Source organism: Vulpes lagopus, chromosome 1, assembly GCF_018345385.1.
Source record: "Vulpes lagopus strain Blue_001 chromosome 1, ASM1834538v1, whole genome shotgun sequence".
Lineage (NCBI taxonomy): Eukaryota > Metazoa > Chordata > Mammalia > Carnivora > Canidae > Vulpes > Vulpes lagopus.
This window is the reverse complement of record NC_054824.1, coordinates 40403894-40419328: the sequence shown is the minus strand read 5'-3', so window position 1 is coordinate 40419328 and position 15435 is coordinate 40403894. Positions and strand designations below refer to the sequence as shown.

The following is a 15435-nucleotide window of genomic DNA, read 5'->3' as shown; positions in this document are numbered from 1 at the left end:
CTATAGGAGGATGTCCTGACACCCCTAACTTGCCCTTCACAGTCTCTTACAATTTCATCTGACTTTCTTTCCAACTCCATTTCTCTTGTTCAGAATCCTGTGTTTTACCCAAACCAACTTGCTGGTCCTTTTAATTGTGCCTTTACTTTTACCTCTATCTTATTCTGAAATAGCCTCCTCCATTTCTTTTGATCTGGATCTTGTCTAAAATATGCCAATAATGATCTTGCAAATAATTAAGTGCAGAGTTAAATATACACTAAAGTTTAAGAACTTGAGCTCTAGAACAGGACTGCCTGAGATCAAACCCTGGCTGCACCACTTAATTGCTGTGTCAAGATATTTTACCTTGCCCTACCTCAATTTCCTCATCTAGAATGTGCAGACTATAGTAGTGCCTGATCCCTAGCTGTGGTGAGGTAAATGAGTTAAAGCTCTGAGAATAGTATCTCATGCACATAAGATATTCTATAAATGTTAGATATTAGTTGTGAACAAATCACTTTTGTCTTCATTTCCAGGGTTTTACCTATGAAGAAATCTTTACATAGATATCAAAAAGTTTAACTAGGAATATGTGTAAATAACATATCTCTATATTTGTGGAGATGAAAAAACGTATTTCACTTATGTTTATATAAAATAAAGAACCTATACTCAGGTATAATAAAGAAGTTATTAGGGACAGTTTCAACAAAGGTAAAGTATATAGTATAAGAAAATGAATCCCCATGTATGTACCAGCTGGCTTCAACTGGTATGGACATGGCCAGTCTTGTTCCAGCTAGACCCTGTCCTATGTTATATTGAGGCAATTCTAGATAGCATATGCTTCCTCAGTTCAGTATGCATCTAAATGACAAGAACTTTTCGTACATAATTATTACACCATTATCACACTTAAAATTTTAACAATTTCTTAATGTCATTATTCATTGGATGTTCAGATTTCCAATAAGATCATAAAAGCTATAACATTTCTTTAACGATTTGCTTTCATCAGTGTCCAAATAAAGCACACAGATTCCAGTTGGTTGCTATGCTTTTGAGGGTCTATTTATCTGTAATATTCTTCTCTATCCCTCTGTCATTTTGTTGTTTGTTTTCATTATATTACTTGTTGTGGAAGCCATGTTGTTTGTTTTGAGGAATTTTCCAGTCTGGATTTGCTGATTACATTTCCATGGAGTAGTTTAATATGTTTCTATCTTCTCTGTGTTTGCTTTCAGTGGTAGTTAGATCAGATTTAGGTATGTTTTTGGCAAGACTACTTTATAAGTTCTGTCAGAAGCAAAAAATGCCTGGATATTTTTGTGTGATGATAGCAGCCATTGGTCATCAATACCATATCCATTAATTCATTTAAGGTTGTAAAATATTTTAATTTTATTCCCTCTCCATTTATTAGCTATAATATTTTTATAAGGAGGAACTTCACCTCACCTATTCTCTGATTACCCAGTGGTATGGTTCACATATGCATATATATTTTTTATATGACTTGAGAGTAAGTTACTTAAATAATAGCCCTTTAACCCTAAATATTTCATTATGTATTTTCTCTTATTCTTTTATATATTCTCTTAACCACAGTATAGTTATGTTTCATAAGCTTATATCAATTCATTATATATTTTTATCTTAATAAAAATAAGTCACATTTATGGGCAGTTTATAAACACCTTTCACAGGCAACATCTCAAAATAATGCCAAGAGATAGACAGTATTATTAGGCCAAGTTGATTGATAAGAAAACTGAAGCTTAGAAAGATTGTGATTTTACTGATGTTAAATTCTTTGCTCTTTACATCTTGCTAGCTGTAATTGAGTGAGACCTCCTAGAAAATTTTATAGAAGATTTAATGTCAAAACAAGCAAAGAAGAAACCTCTCTGGTCCTTGCATCCTAGTCAGAGAAAGAACAAATCACTGGACCTAGCAGTTGAGATTTGCCTGTGGTGACTGTGGAGAGTTTCCTCCTAGATCTGTAATTCTCACTGGGTCCTGGGCAGCAGCTGCAATAGACTGAACTGTGTCTCCCAGATGAGAATAAGGTTTCATCTCCTTTCTTCATCAGCAAAATGAAATAAAATGACAAATTTTGAAAAGGGCCTGAAATACCATTGCAAACATTGCTATAATTCAGAAAATTTTACATTAGTACACAGATGATTTGGCAGTTTTGAGAATTCATTCTAGTTGTGGCACTGGTTTCAAATCAGCCTGAGAAACTGTCATTTAAAATGCCATTATTTTACTCAAAATGCCTCCCGATGATATTTTATTCACAAGACATTTGTGAGAGACCTACTATTTACCTCTGGCTGTGCATCTGAGAATGGGTAGACCAGTCACATGATTTTGAGGAATGGGCCTGTATTAGCATATCTCACATCCTGCCCATTCTCATGCCCTGCCCATGCTTTTTCCATCTCCTCAGATATCACCTTAGGCCCAGCTTCCCCAAGAAGACATCCTCTTGGTATATCACATTACCCAGGATTTATTTCTGCTATGTTGTGTCCTTCCTTTTTAAAATCAAATGTTCTCTTTCTCTGACTGACTTATTTCACTTAGCATTATTATATTCTCTAGGTCCATCTAGTACCACTTGATTACACTCATATGTGTAATTTAATTTAAATGAGCAAAGGGGGGAAAATAAGAAAGAAAGAGAAAGCAAGAAAGAGTAATTATAGAGAACAAACTGATGGTTGCCAGAGTGAGGGGTGCGGGGGAGTGATGGGTTGAAATAGGTGATGGGGATTAAGGAGGGCTCTTGTCATAATGATGTATGGAAGTGTTGTCACTATATTATACCCTTGAAACTAATATTACACTATATGTTAACTATACTGGAATTAAGATAGAAACTTAAAAAAAAACAAAATTTTAAAAATAGGAATAAGGAAAAAGCAAATCAGGTATTCTCCCTCCACCTCTTTCTCCCCTCAACTAATCTGAAAATACCTTATGTCTTATTTGTCATTCCTAATGTAGTGACCACAATTTTAAGCAAAGTGGGAAAGGATAGGCTACAGGTTACCATCTTGCCAACATGATATATTAAAAACATTTCAATGGATACATTAATTGACTGTTATGTGTTAGTATCTATAGAACTCATGACAACAGTTCTTTGAATGTCTCCTTTGTCCCTGTAACACAAAATCAATATCTGTGAAGCTTGGAAGTTCTGGCACTACGTTAGCAATTCCTAAAGGTTTCACCTTCTACAAAAGAGTCTTGAATTCTAGACTCTGTATGAATGTCAATTGAGTGGCTTTTCTGTTAGCAAGTAGCTAAGTTGGTAGACAAGACTAGGAAAACTTAATAGTGGATGACTTGAATGAACTTATATAAAATTGTCTGTTTGTTTAACCAGGATTATCCCATCAGTTAGCAAATCAAAGATAAGATCATTTGTTGGTTATTTTGAGCTCCAAGGATTTTCTAGATTCTTTAATTATACTAACATTTTTGCACCTAAAATTATTCTAAGTAATGGACAATAACAAGATCTTGGAAATGGTTTGGGACACATCAGTGAGAATATTTCTTAAAAGAGGATATGCTCTTCATATATGATCATTGAACCGAATTTAATTTATAATCTATAATTATTTATCTGCATTTTTAGTTGCTAAAGGAAATTGATATAAGCTGATTATATTGAAATTGATATAAACTTCTGTAGAAGTGATTTTATTAGATTAAGTTTTTTCTCACCCTTGGAGAGATAACTTAATTAGGTTTATGTCACAAATGGAATTAGGTGAGTAATCTTGATTCTAATCCATTTAGATAAAAGAATTTTGAACAATTTGTGACATAAATTCATTTATCAAGACAATCTCTTTGAGACTTTAAAAGCAGAGGCATTTCTCTCAACACAAAGTTGTCTCAGCCTTTATCTCTGTTCATCTTAATGGCCTTATGGAGTCTGATTTTAAAAGAACCTGGGTAAATGCACCTTACATATAAATTATTTTATCTCTAGCAGTGTAATAATACTAATTAGGTAGGTTTAGAAGTTATTTGCTTTTATCAGTTAAAAATTCAAGAGGTCAGTAATGGCAAAGATTCACACAGCAATAGAGACAGATGTGTGATTAGACTCAAGCCTCCTGTTTCCAAGCACCAGATTCTGTTCACTAGATCACAGTTAGAACCTTATGCTCTGGCTTGAAAGTTTTTGAAAATCTATCATGTTTCTTAGCCTATATTTAGCTTCCAGAAACATAATCCATAAACATGGCACTTCTGTGTCATCATCTCATCAATAACAACAAAACATTAAATTGATATGTATTGTGAGATATAGTACAATGATAAATCTTAATCACAGATATCCTTTAAGCTACAAAAGGATTTTTTATTTAGAAAAGGTCCGTTTTAGGGATCTCTGGGTGGCGCAGGGGTTTGGCGCCTGCCTTTGGCCCAGGGCGCGATCCTGGAGACCCGGGATCGAATCCCACATCGGGCTCCCGGTGCATGGAGCCTGCTCCTCCCTCTGCCTGTGTCTCTGCCTCTCTCTCTCTCTCTCTCTCTCTCTATCATAAATAAATAAAAAAATTAAAAAAAAACAATTAAAAAAAATAAATTAATTAATTAAAAAATTTTTAAAAAAAGAAAAGGTCCGTTTTATAATTGTTTTCTTTAGTTAATCTATATATGTGATTAGTAGTATACTATATACATATTTTTAAAATTTTCAAATTTACAACATTTATGCAAAGGGGCTTTGCTTAAAATGATATTCCTTAACTTATTGATTCTTAACAGTAATAGAAAACAAGGCATTTTAATGATTTAAAGTATTGAAAAACTCACTATATCATAAATGTATGTGAAACATTTAAACCTTTATCATTTACAAAAGAAATGTTTAAATTGTTTCTAATCTGTATCAAGTAGATTTACTTTCATACCAATAGACCAGAGAATAACACAAATCAGATAGTCTCTACACTAAAACTTATTTTGTTAGAATTTTGCACTTACATATAATACATATATATATATTAGTATTATATATGTCACATATATATAGCATAATATATATATATATATATATATATATATATATATATATATAGGATAGAAGGATAACTGGTAAACTATACACATATATAGGAGAAACCTAAACAATCCCAGAAAAAATAAAAATAAAAAAAAAAGATGAGAAAGACTGTAAGAATAAATGTTCTCTCCAACCTACCTACAGATTGATCAGAAAAGGTTAGAAGTCCTATCCATTTGAAGTGCTAGAACATAACTTCTATCCAAACCACTGGATGATGACTATGCTATCCAGACACAGTAGTGATCCTAAGGAAGCCAGTTTATATCCAGTTTATGTGAGTCCCAGTAGGAGGGGAGAGAGATAAACACCAGCCAAAAACTTCCCAAATTTGATGAAAAAATATTAGTATATTCATCCCAGATAGGATAAACATAAAGAGAACCACATCTAGCCAAACTGCTGAAAACCAAAGGAAACAGTAAATTTTGAAGCATCAGGAGAAAAACATTTCATCATGGGCATGGAATCACAATAAGAACAATGGCTAATGTCTCTTTAGAAACAGTGAAGAATAGAAGCAATAGAATGACATTCTCAAAAAGAAATTGTCAATTAAGAACTCTATATCCAGTGAAACTATCTTTCACATATGAAGGCAAAAAGAAAGATATTTCCAGATAACAAAAAATAAAATGAGTTATTTGCTAGCAGACATGACCCACATTAGTTTCTAAATGAAGTCTTTCAGGCTGAAATATCCATAGGAAGGAACAAAAAGCACTGGAAATTGTAAATATATGGGTCTATGTAAAAAATGCTGATAGATATTCACATACAGATATATAATATATAGAGTATATTCTCTTAATTTCTTTAAAAACCTATTTTTAAAGGAAAATTTTAACACTGTACTATTAGGTTTATAACAAAGGGATGTAACATACACATCATATAAAATGTATATGACAGCAGTAGTACACAGAAAGGGGAAGGTAATGGAGCTAAAGTTGACAAAGTCTACTGAAATTAAGTCAGCGTTAATTGGAATAGGTGGTGATAAGTTAAAAATGCATATTGTAATGCTAGAGCAATTACTTTTTTTAAAATCTTAGACTATTCAGAAAACTAAAATAGTACGGTAAAAATGTCTTTTGAACAAAATGAAGGCAGTAATGAAAGAACAAAGGAATGAAAAAGATATGAGACTTAGCAATCAGATAACAAAGTAGAAATTTCTGTCTAACCCAATGTCGCAAAGGATTTCTTCTTTGTTCTACAGTTTTTAGTTTTGCATTTTACATCTGAGTCTAAAATCTATCCAAGTTAATTTTCATTTTTACACAGATATCCACCATACCGAAAATTACATTAAATGTGATCTTAAAGTCATATAGAGGTACAAATGACCTGGTAAAGCCAAAGCAATTCTGAAAACAAGCAACCAAACAAAACCTGAAGGACTAATATTGCCTGATTTCAACATTTATCATAAACTAACAAGAAAGTTTACTGTTCACAAAAGGATAGACAAATAGACCAATGGAAAAGAACAGAATCCAAAAATAACTCTACTATATATGCTAATTTATTTTCAAGAGAGATACAAAAATAATTCAGATAATATATAGTTTTTTTTCAAAAAAACTCCTGAAACAATTAGATATTCATGTAAAAATTTTTTAATCCATATCTCTCACATTATCTATAACATTTATATTTGTCTATTTATAAATAACTAAATTTATTTGTAAACTTAGATACAACACTAAAAGGAGAATTCATAAAAGAAAAAGTTAATATATTAGGGTTTACCAAGTCCCTATGAGATCAAAGTGAACAAATAATTTGAGATAATAAGAAGAGTTCTTTGACCCTGTGAAAGTCACATATATCATCTGAGTTGATGATTTATCATCAATAAAGGGGGATGAGAATACCCATTTGTAAGGTTATTGCTAGAATTAAAATGAACCCTTATTATGTATAGCACTTGGCACAGAGTCTGGCATATAATAAGATGTATATTACAGAAGCTAGTATATTATTGATAGTATCTATTGAAATATCTACCTGTATTGTGGATAATAATGGATTCATTCAAACTCTATAAAAGGGTTTCATTAGTTACCTAATGTAGTATTTTGAATACCAAAACACAATTCTGTTTGGAAGAACATTAACTTTTGGAATAATTCTGAAATTAGGTTCACCAAAGAATGGGTATTAGAAAAATCTTAAATGTAATCTAATTTCCATTTATCCTCTTTCCTTTGCTTGAGATTGCATTTAAGTTTGCATCAGACCAGAATGATTTATTGTATTTTCAAAGAAACTTCTAGAAATGTTCTTTTGGCTTTGTTTTTTAATCTTTTTTGCTTTTGAAATTATCCAAACACTGAGAAACAATCCTAATGCATTTACTTTCTAACAACCTCTGATGTCAAATCAGTTTTCTTTAATTCTAGTTTAAATCTTTAATGCTGTAGTTTTCTTTTTATGCACATTCTACTCAATGGAGAAGAAGAGAACAGCTGGTCACTATTGTCAAAGTTCTTTTGTTTGGGACTTATTAAGTATGCAACTCTTGAATTTCTTTCTTTTTCCTGTCTGCATACACAACTCCCACTGGTTTTTTTGGAGGATGGTAGAATTTGCAATGTAGAGGCCTTACTAGTGCTAGCGTATAACCTGATGAATGGATACCAATTAAAATATTAATCATCAAGTAGCATTTCTTTTATATTCCTTGTAATGAATGGCCTGCTTTATTTATGCTCAGTTACCAATTGGATATTATTCTTTTTCTTATAAATGATAAAAGCTCTTTGCATTTTAGTGATGTTAACTACTAAGCCACCACATAATACTTTTTCCCATCTTGTAATTTGCCTTTTAGTTTAGTTTATAATATTTTTGCCTTATCAGTCTATAATTAATATTTTGTCAAATATGTTTTCCCTATTCTCAATTTCTTCTTTTGGTTTCACACTTAGAGTCACCTTACTCATCATGAGCTCTGAGCTATGTTCACTTGTATTTTTTTCTGTTCCTTTAATATTTTTAAGTGAGCTCTTTAACCCATCCAGAATTAGCTTCAGTGCAGGATTGCACATTTAATCCTAGTGAAGTTCATGTTGTTTATTACAGCACATTGCTTCAGTCTGTTGTAACATTCCATATCATGAGTCTGTTGCATATATAATGATGGTGTGTAATATATCAGTGGTCCTCAACTGTAGGCAATTTTACTTTCAATGGAAAATTGGCACTATCTAGAGACGTTTTTATTTGCCAGGACTGAAGGGTAGACAGGGTAGAGAGAGACTGAGTAGAAGCCAGGGATGAGGTTAAATATCCTACAATATACAGGATAGCCCTCATAACAAAGAATTGTCAATAATGTCAAGATGAAGAGACCTTAATAGATGAGGGAGAGGGAAAAATCCATTGGTTACTATTCTTCTCCCAGTTACCTATTCCCCAATAGTAGTATTGGCAAAGCCACGTTTCTGTTTCCTATTCTGAGGAACACTGGAAGAGACTTTGCCTCCTGCTTGGAAGAAATCCAGATATACTCTGCATTTTTAAATCATCTCTGGACTATTTCAAAAACAAATGAGCTGAATCATTTTAGAGTTTTAGAGCATAGACCCTCGAGCCATGTTGCCTGAGCTGAAGCAGATTCTGCCTCTAAGTAGCTGTGTGACCCCAAGCAACTTATATAGCCTCTCTGTCTTCAGTTTCCTCATCTGTAAAATGAGAGTAATAGTCCTATACTTATCCTGGATTGTCACAGAATTACAAGATGCTTAAAGCAGTGTTTAACATGTAGTAAACATGATAGGATTTGTTAACAATGATAGTAGAGTGAATAACTTGGTTTTTGTGAGCCTTATTTGATCACAGTGACCTGTACTTGCTTTTTTATATAATTATACTTTTAAAAATCCATTGCAGACTTTTGGGAGTGATCAAATGAAGCAGCATGTTTCTTCCGTAGCCTTCTGCTACATCTCTAATCCTCTTCCTGTGCAGCATAAACCCCATCAGATGATCAACTCTGTTCTGTCTATACATATTCTTAACTTTTATTACCACTGTCAAGCTTGCAGATTTCTTTATAGGCGTATATCTCTTTAATATGTAGAGTTGCTTATTTTTTTCTCCTATGTAAACCATTAATTTGGAATAAAGATGATATTCATTTTTAGTTACATTCTGAAAGTTGATGATATATCCATAGAATTATACCTGTCTCTATGTGCCAGAAATTTCAATGCATGCTATTAATGTGTACTGAATGCATTTTGTGTCATCATGAAGACACCATGTTGTTTCTTATTCTGCTTTCTAGATGATATTTTCTTCTGTGTATTTCTGATCCTCTTAATTCCCATTTTGCTTTTTTGTCATATATAACATCCTCTGGAATAGCACTGTTCAATGGAATTTTCTGTAATCATAGAAGTGTTCCAATCTGCACAGTCCAATAGTATAGGCACCATTCAGCACTTAAGTGTGACTAGGACAACTGAAGAGCTGAGTTTTAAATTTTATTTAATCTTAATTAATTTAAAGGTAAATAGTCACATGTGGCTGGTGGCTACAACCTTGAACAGCACAGATCTAGACTATTTCCTCACCCTTCCATTTTCAGTTTAAAATTTGCAGCTTTATTTTAACTTGAACCTATTCCAATGTGTTTGTATATACTTTCGTTTATCCTACATATTATATATATTATGTTCTAGTTATTAAGTTATTTTTGCTTCATATCCTGTGTTTTCAATAGTATAATAATACATAGTCATAGATTATTTCGATATCATAATAATACATAGTCTTAGATGAATACATAGTCTTAGATCTAGTAATATATAGTCTTAGAGTGTATAATGTATTTTCTCATAAAGTTAGATACTTGCTTTCCCTTAGGCTTTTTTTAATGTATAAAATAATAGTATTCACTACAAGAAAAAAATGAAGGGAAAAGAACAACAGAATAAAGAAGAGAATAAAAATGATCCTAGTGGCACAAAGCAGAGATTACTACAAACACTACCACATATACACACACTGTGTTATATGATAGACCTAGCAACTTGGATGAGTTCTTTATATGCATATTATTTTATTTTTTAGCATTTTATTGATTATACAGATAATACATGTTTGTTTTAAAAAATTAAAAAACAAGAATATAGTGAAGGAAAAAAATCACCAATAATCACAGAAACCATAGATTAACTACTTCTATTGTTCTGGTTTGTCTTCTTACAGTATTGTTTCTAAGACCCATCATAGGTGGATACATAAGTTGGTGGACAAGTAGGTAGGTAGATAGTTAGGTAAATAGGTATTTAATTGGTTTTGAATTATGCTACAGATGTGCAGAATTTGCCAATAAAAGTATACATATTTCAGATGATAATCAAAAATATATGTCACTATGGGTACGTATCATAAACAATTGGTCATTTTGAGCATTTATAACTTTAAATTAATAAAATATATATTTGTTAACATTAATTCATTAAATTTGTCAGTTCCTTAATTGTATCATACTTTTCATATCATAAGAATTTTCCTGTAGTATAAAGTAAAATTCATAAACATAATTTTAACAGCTGTATTATAGTCCATTATATCTAAATACTATAATTTATTTAATCAGTTCCCTTTTATTGGACATTTAGGATATTTCTCCTTCTTACTGCTATAAATAGCATTCCACTCTACAATTTAGTGCCTAAAACTTTTCATGTCTGATTATTTCCCTAGGATACATTCTTAGAAGCAGAATTACTGGGCCAAATTAAATGAACAGATTTAAGACTCTTGATATATTTTGCCAAATTGCCTTCCAGAAAGTTCTTTGTTGCTTATAGAAGAAAATAAATAATCCTTGTTCTATTTTTACCCTTTAATCATTTTTATACAGCTTTTCTTTGAACCTTTAAACTTGTCTTTGGTTTTAGGACTCAGAATTGTTTTTTTAATAAATGTTTCAGGGGATTAGCAAAGTAATTACATTGTTATAAATGCCCCGACAAGGTAACTCTCTTGTTTTTTCTTAGTAAAGGTTCTCAGGATATAACATTTTTCATTGTATAAATTGTTTCTTTCTAGGGTGAACAAGGAGAAAAAGGAGATCCAGGTCCGGCTGGCATTAATGGACAAAATGTAAGCCTAACTTGTTTTTCTAATACTCTGTTTACATTTTGCCACAGAAATATTTTGACTACCTAAGGGTATGAAGACTTTACTATCTATGGAAGAACTGGCCACAATCAAGGCAGAATCAAGAATCAAGGCAGTGTTTTACATGGTTCCATGTTCTTAGTGTCATCATGGGTTGTCCTTTGGGTTTATATATTTCATATTGTGTCATCTTTAACAGAGCTTTCTTTTTTTATTGTTTCTGGATTGCATTTTTTCTTGTCTTCCTTTGTCTTTTTTCTTCTTACATACATTCTCATGTGGTCTGTGTTCTTACCCATGGTTACTCTTCATCTTTTTTTCTTTGTGTCACTCTTCTTCTTAAATCAAAGTTCTATCTACTAAAGAATCTGCATGGGTGGGATTGCAATGATGAAAAGAAAAGGAGAAGGGGAGGGGAGACTTGTATCACTGTGTTACTCCTTTTCCACCACACCAGGTCATTGGCCTCAGGGATACTATTGCCTGTAACATTCTGATGTTCTAGCATCTCCTCTTCTTTCCCTTAAAATGACAATCCCCACCCCACCCCCACCTCCTGAGCTTTACTTTGATTCTTATGGTAAAATTTGAAGATTACCCCAAATCTGGGTTTTTCTCTGAAATATATACTAATCTTCTGGTCATCAAAATCACCATTTACTGTAGATATACTAACCTTACTGGGGAAAGTGACCACCATGAGAGTTACTTTTTCCCAGTTTTCTTTTTCACTTTCGTAAACATGTTTTAGAAAGTTCTGAGAGGCTACACTATTTGCTTTATAGATAAAAGAAAAGGAAACTATATTTGGTCCCCTAATGCCTTCGAGGCATATGAAACCCATCTTGTATGCAGTAGATCACTACTACTTTGTGAACAAAGAAGGATACCTGGGTGAGGAGAAGAAATATCCCAGAAAGGAAAAAAGGGTTAACCCCAGGAATTAACCCTATAGTCAACACTGGATTGAAGTTCTGACCCCTCACAGCTTTACTCTCTTATTACTTCCTGAGGAGCCCCGTTCATATATTTGATATGACTCTCATTCTTATTCCTTTCCCCTTTGAAGTGATTATTCTATATGAGAGGAAGGGAACTGGTACCTAGGGCTTGTAGCAGGAGGAATCTCTGCAATCTTCTCTAGTTCTTTACAATGTATCAAGACATTGAATGTCACACCTGTTGGCCCATACACTTAAACAGAGCATCTGATTCATCTCCCTTCCCCACCAGTGGAAGTACCTGGTATCATAGTAAGAGTTCTGGTGTTGAAACCCAGAGCCCACCATGTACAGTTCCGTCACTAGCTAAGAAAATCACTTCTATGTGTGTAGAGGATGGGCTTAGAATGTAAGGTCGCCATCACTATGATGTCCTATAATTTATTTAAAAAGATATTTTTAACATTACAAACTTAAAGAGCAGCACACAAACTTGATGAAAGTTGAAGCATCCATTCAGGTTATTGGAATTCATTTCTACTGCATATAAGGAAATGAAGGAATAACAAAACAATACAGCTGGAGCCAGAGTATGGAAAGTGCTGTATTTGAGGATGTTTGCCCTCTTTCCTCTGTAACAGTGGGGAGACGTCATCCAAGCTGTGCTTAAATGAAGATTAGCTTTACTGTGTGTTGTGTAAAATGGATAAAATTCAGACCTTTGCCTATATTTGTTTTTCTATTATATTCTTCATGAGAGCAAAGATCATTTCTTGGATTCCCTAGTACTTAGTAAATATTTTCAGAGTAAGTTCCCAGTAATTATTTGCCAAATTGTCATTTTAAAAGCTGAGAAAGTATTATAATAGTCTAAAATATAAGTAATTAGAGCCTAAAGGAGGATAACAGAGATGGAAAGGAATGCATAGATAGTATTATTACAATGTAAAACATGCAATTTGGCACTTGATAGCATTGAAAACTCAAAAATAGCTCAAGATTTTGATCGTTCATTATAGGAAGGATATTATCTTGTGAAGGTTTAGGAGTATTGAAGGAAATTAAATTAATGATAGTGTTACAAAAGATAACCAAGCTGCATGTATGTGGGCTTCCTGAGATAGAGACACAAAACAAAGATTTTTATAATGTCATTAAGATAACATTGGAATTGAAATAGTGAGGGACTTATCCAAACACATGAATAAAACTGGAGATTTGAGGGGTTGGAAACTGAAATCTATTTACATTAACTTAGAGATTTGGAAATTTTTCTTAAGTAAGGTTATTTGGCCTTTTAGAAATAATTAATTGATAAACACATATATTTGCATGCCTACTACATCCCAAATGATTGGCAGCCATTGTAGGAGTTCTAAACCTGAATAAGACCAACCTGTTAAGAGAGTACATAGTGTAGTGGGCAGTGATGTAGGAAACGCTGTTAAGGATCAACACCAATGGCCAAGAAAGAATTCTTGAGGCATCTTTGATGCAAAACGGTGGTTTTATTAAAGTACAGGTACAGGACCTGTGGGCAGAAAGAGCTGCACTGAGGTCTTGAGGAGTGGCCCAGTATATACATCCAAAGTGGGAGGGGGTTAGGGATATTGTAGGTCTCTAAGGAGTTTTGGAAGCAAGGATCTCAGGACCTTGAGGAGGCTAGCTATTGTTGAGAAAAGGTCATTTATTACCACCTAATAAAATCTTAGTCATGAGACCCTTCAAATGTATATGGGTGGGCCATATGCTTGGGGGATGATTGCTAGCATGTATTTTGGGGGTTTAGAGATAAAGGAAATTTCTAAAGGAATTTTTATATGTTAAAGTAGACTTACAGGATCCTGGGGATCAGGCTAAGATTGTCTTTTGCCCTTAGCCGAGTATTAACATCAAGGTAGTTGAGTCCCTAGAGGAAGGTTACTCTGCCTGTTTGAAAGACTTGTGAATGGGCTGTAGGTAGTAAGGACATTTAATAAATTTTCTTCTGCCTTTTTTTCCCCACATCAGGCAGTGCAGCCTTTCTTTGAGAAGGATCTTGGAAGGGTTCTTAGCATGCCCCCAATCACAGAGTTGTCATTTCTTTAGCACCATCATTGTTTAATGTAGCTCATTAGATACATCATAAAACAGGATAAAGCATATTAATTTTTCTCACTTGGTTACTTAATTAATATGTAGATGATATTCCTTTCCTTGATTTTGCCAAAGATATTCAGGAGTCATGACTAAGGAGAAATAATAAAAAGCAATGAAAATTCTCCTTTTCTCCCTCTACTATCACTAGGAATAAAGAATCAAATGCTCTGCTATTACATCATTAGTGGCGGTATTGTTAATATTGTGTTATTATTCATGAACCATTTTCACAAGGAATTGAAATTTTTTAAAAAGATTTATTTATTTATTTATTTATTTATTTATTTATTTATTTATTATTCATGATAGACACAGAGATTGAGAGAGAAGCAGAAACACAGGAGGAGGGAGAAGCGGGCTCCATGCTGGGAGCATGGATGGAGTGGGACTCCATCCCGGGACTCCAGGATCTCACCCTGGGCCAAAGGCAGGCGCCAAACCACTGGGCCACCCAGGGATCCCCAGGAATTTGAAATTTGATCCTTATTCTTGCTTTATGGACTAGCTATAGCAGGAGGTGATAGCATCTCTATTTTCAGAGGCAAGAAATAAAGGCCTGGGAAATTAAGCCACTTTTTTTTTTTTTTTTTAGAAAATGGTAAAATCAGCTTTTAACCCTATATGTTTGACTGAAAAGTCTCTTGCTTTCCCACTAAGTCATGCCACACTTGTCATTGCCTATTTTTCAGTGCTAAAACTGACTGTGCAAATTAAAATCATTCAGCATTTATGACAGTTCACTCTGACTTTCAATAAGCACAGGTACACATTCTTAAGGAATGAAGGGCATTATAATAGTGATTTCAATTTGAATTAAAGTCAAGCCATGATGGAGATTTTAACTTGAGAAACATTCTGTTAGAATGCAGAGTGAATAAACTCAATGGGCCAGCTCACTCCAGCTACTTTCCAAGTCAAAGAAAATTGGAAGAATCTAATATTCCTACTAAATGAATTCAAGAGTCCTTTTTAATGGTCTTTATTCTTGCATATTACAAATATCTTGATGTAAATGTATCTTTTAATAATTTCTTCTGTGCTAGCTTTTTCAAAAACTGAGCAAGCTCACTTTGGAAAATGTAAACCTAATTTACAATGAAATATTCAGCAGTTCAGGCTTTCTCAATG

General features: G+C 33.1%; 1 protein-coding gene across 2 annotated transcripts in view; it reads left to right on the top strand.

The window, feature by feature from the left end:
• Nucleotides 1–15435, top strand: part of COL19A1 (collagen type XIX alpha 1 chain) — a 317390-nt gene that overhangs the window by 116350 nt on the left and 185605 nt on the right. For both annotated transcript variants that reach the window (XR_005990424.1, XM_041772509.1), the window contains exon 13: nucleotides 11156–11209. Coding sequence is in view for 1 of the 2 variants with exons in the window: in XM_041772509.1 (XP_041628443.1) it covers nucleotides 11156–11209 (54 nt within the window). In the remaining variant the exon portion in view is untranslated. The remainder of the gene's footprint in view (nucleotides 1–11155; nucleotides 11210–15435) is intronic.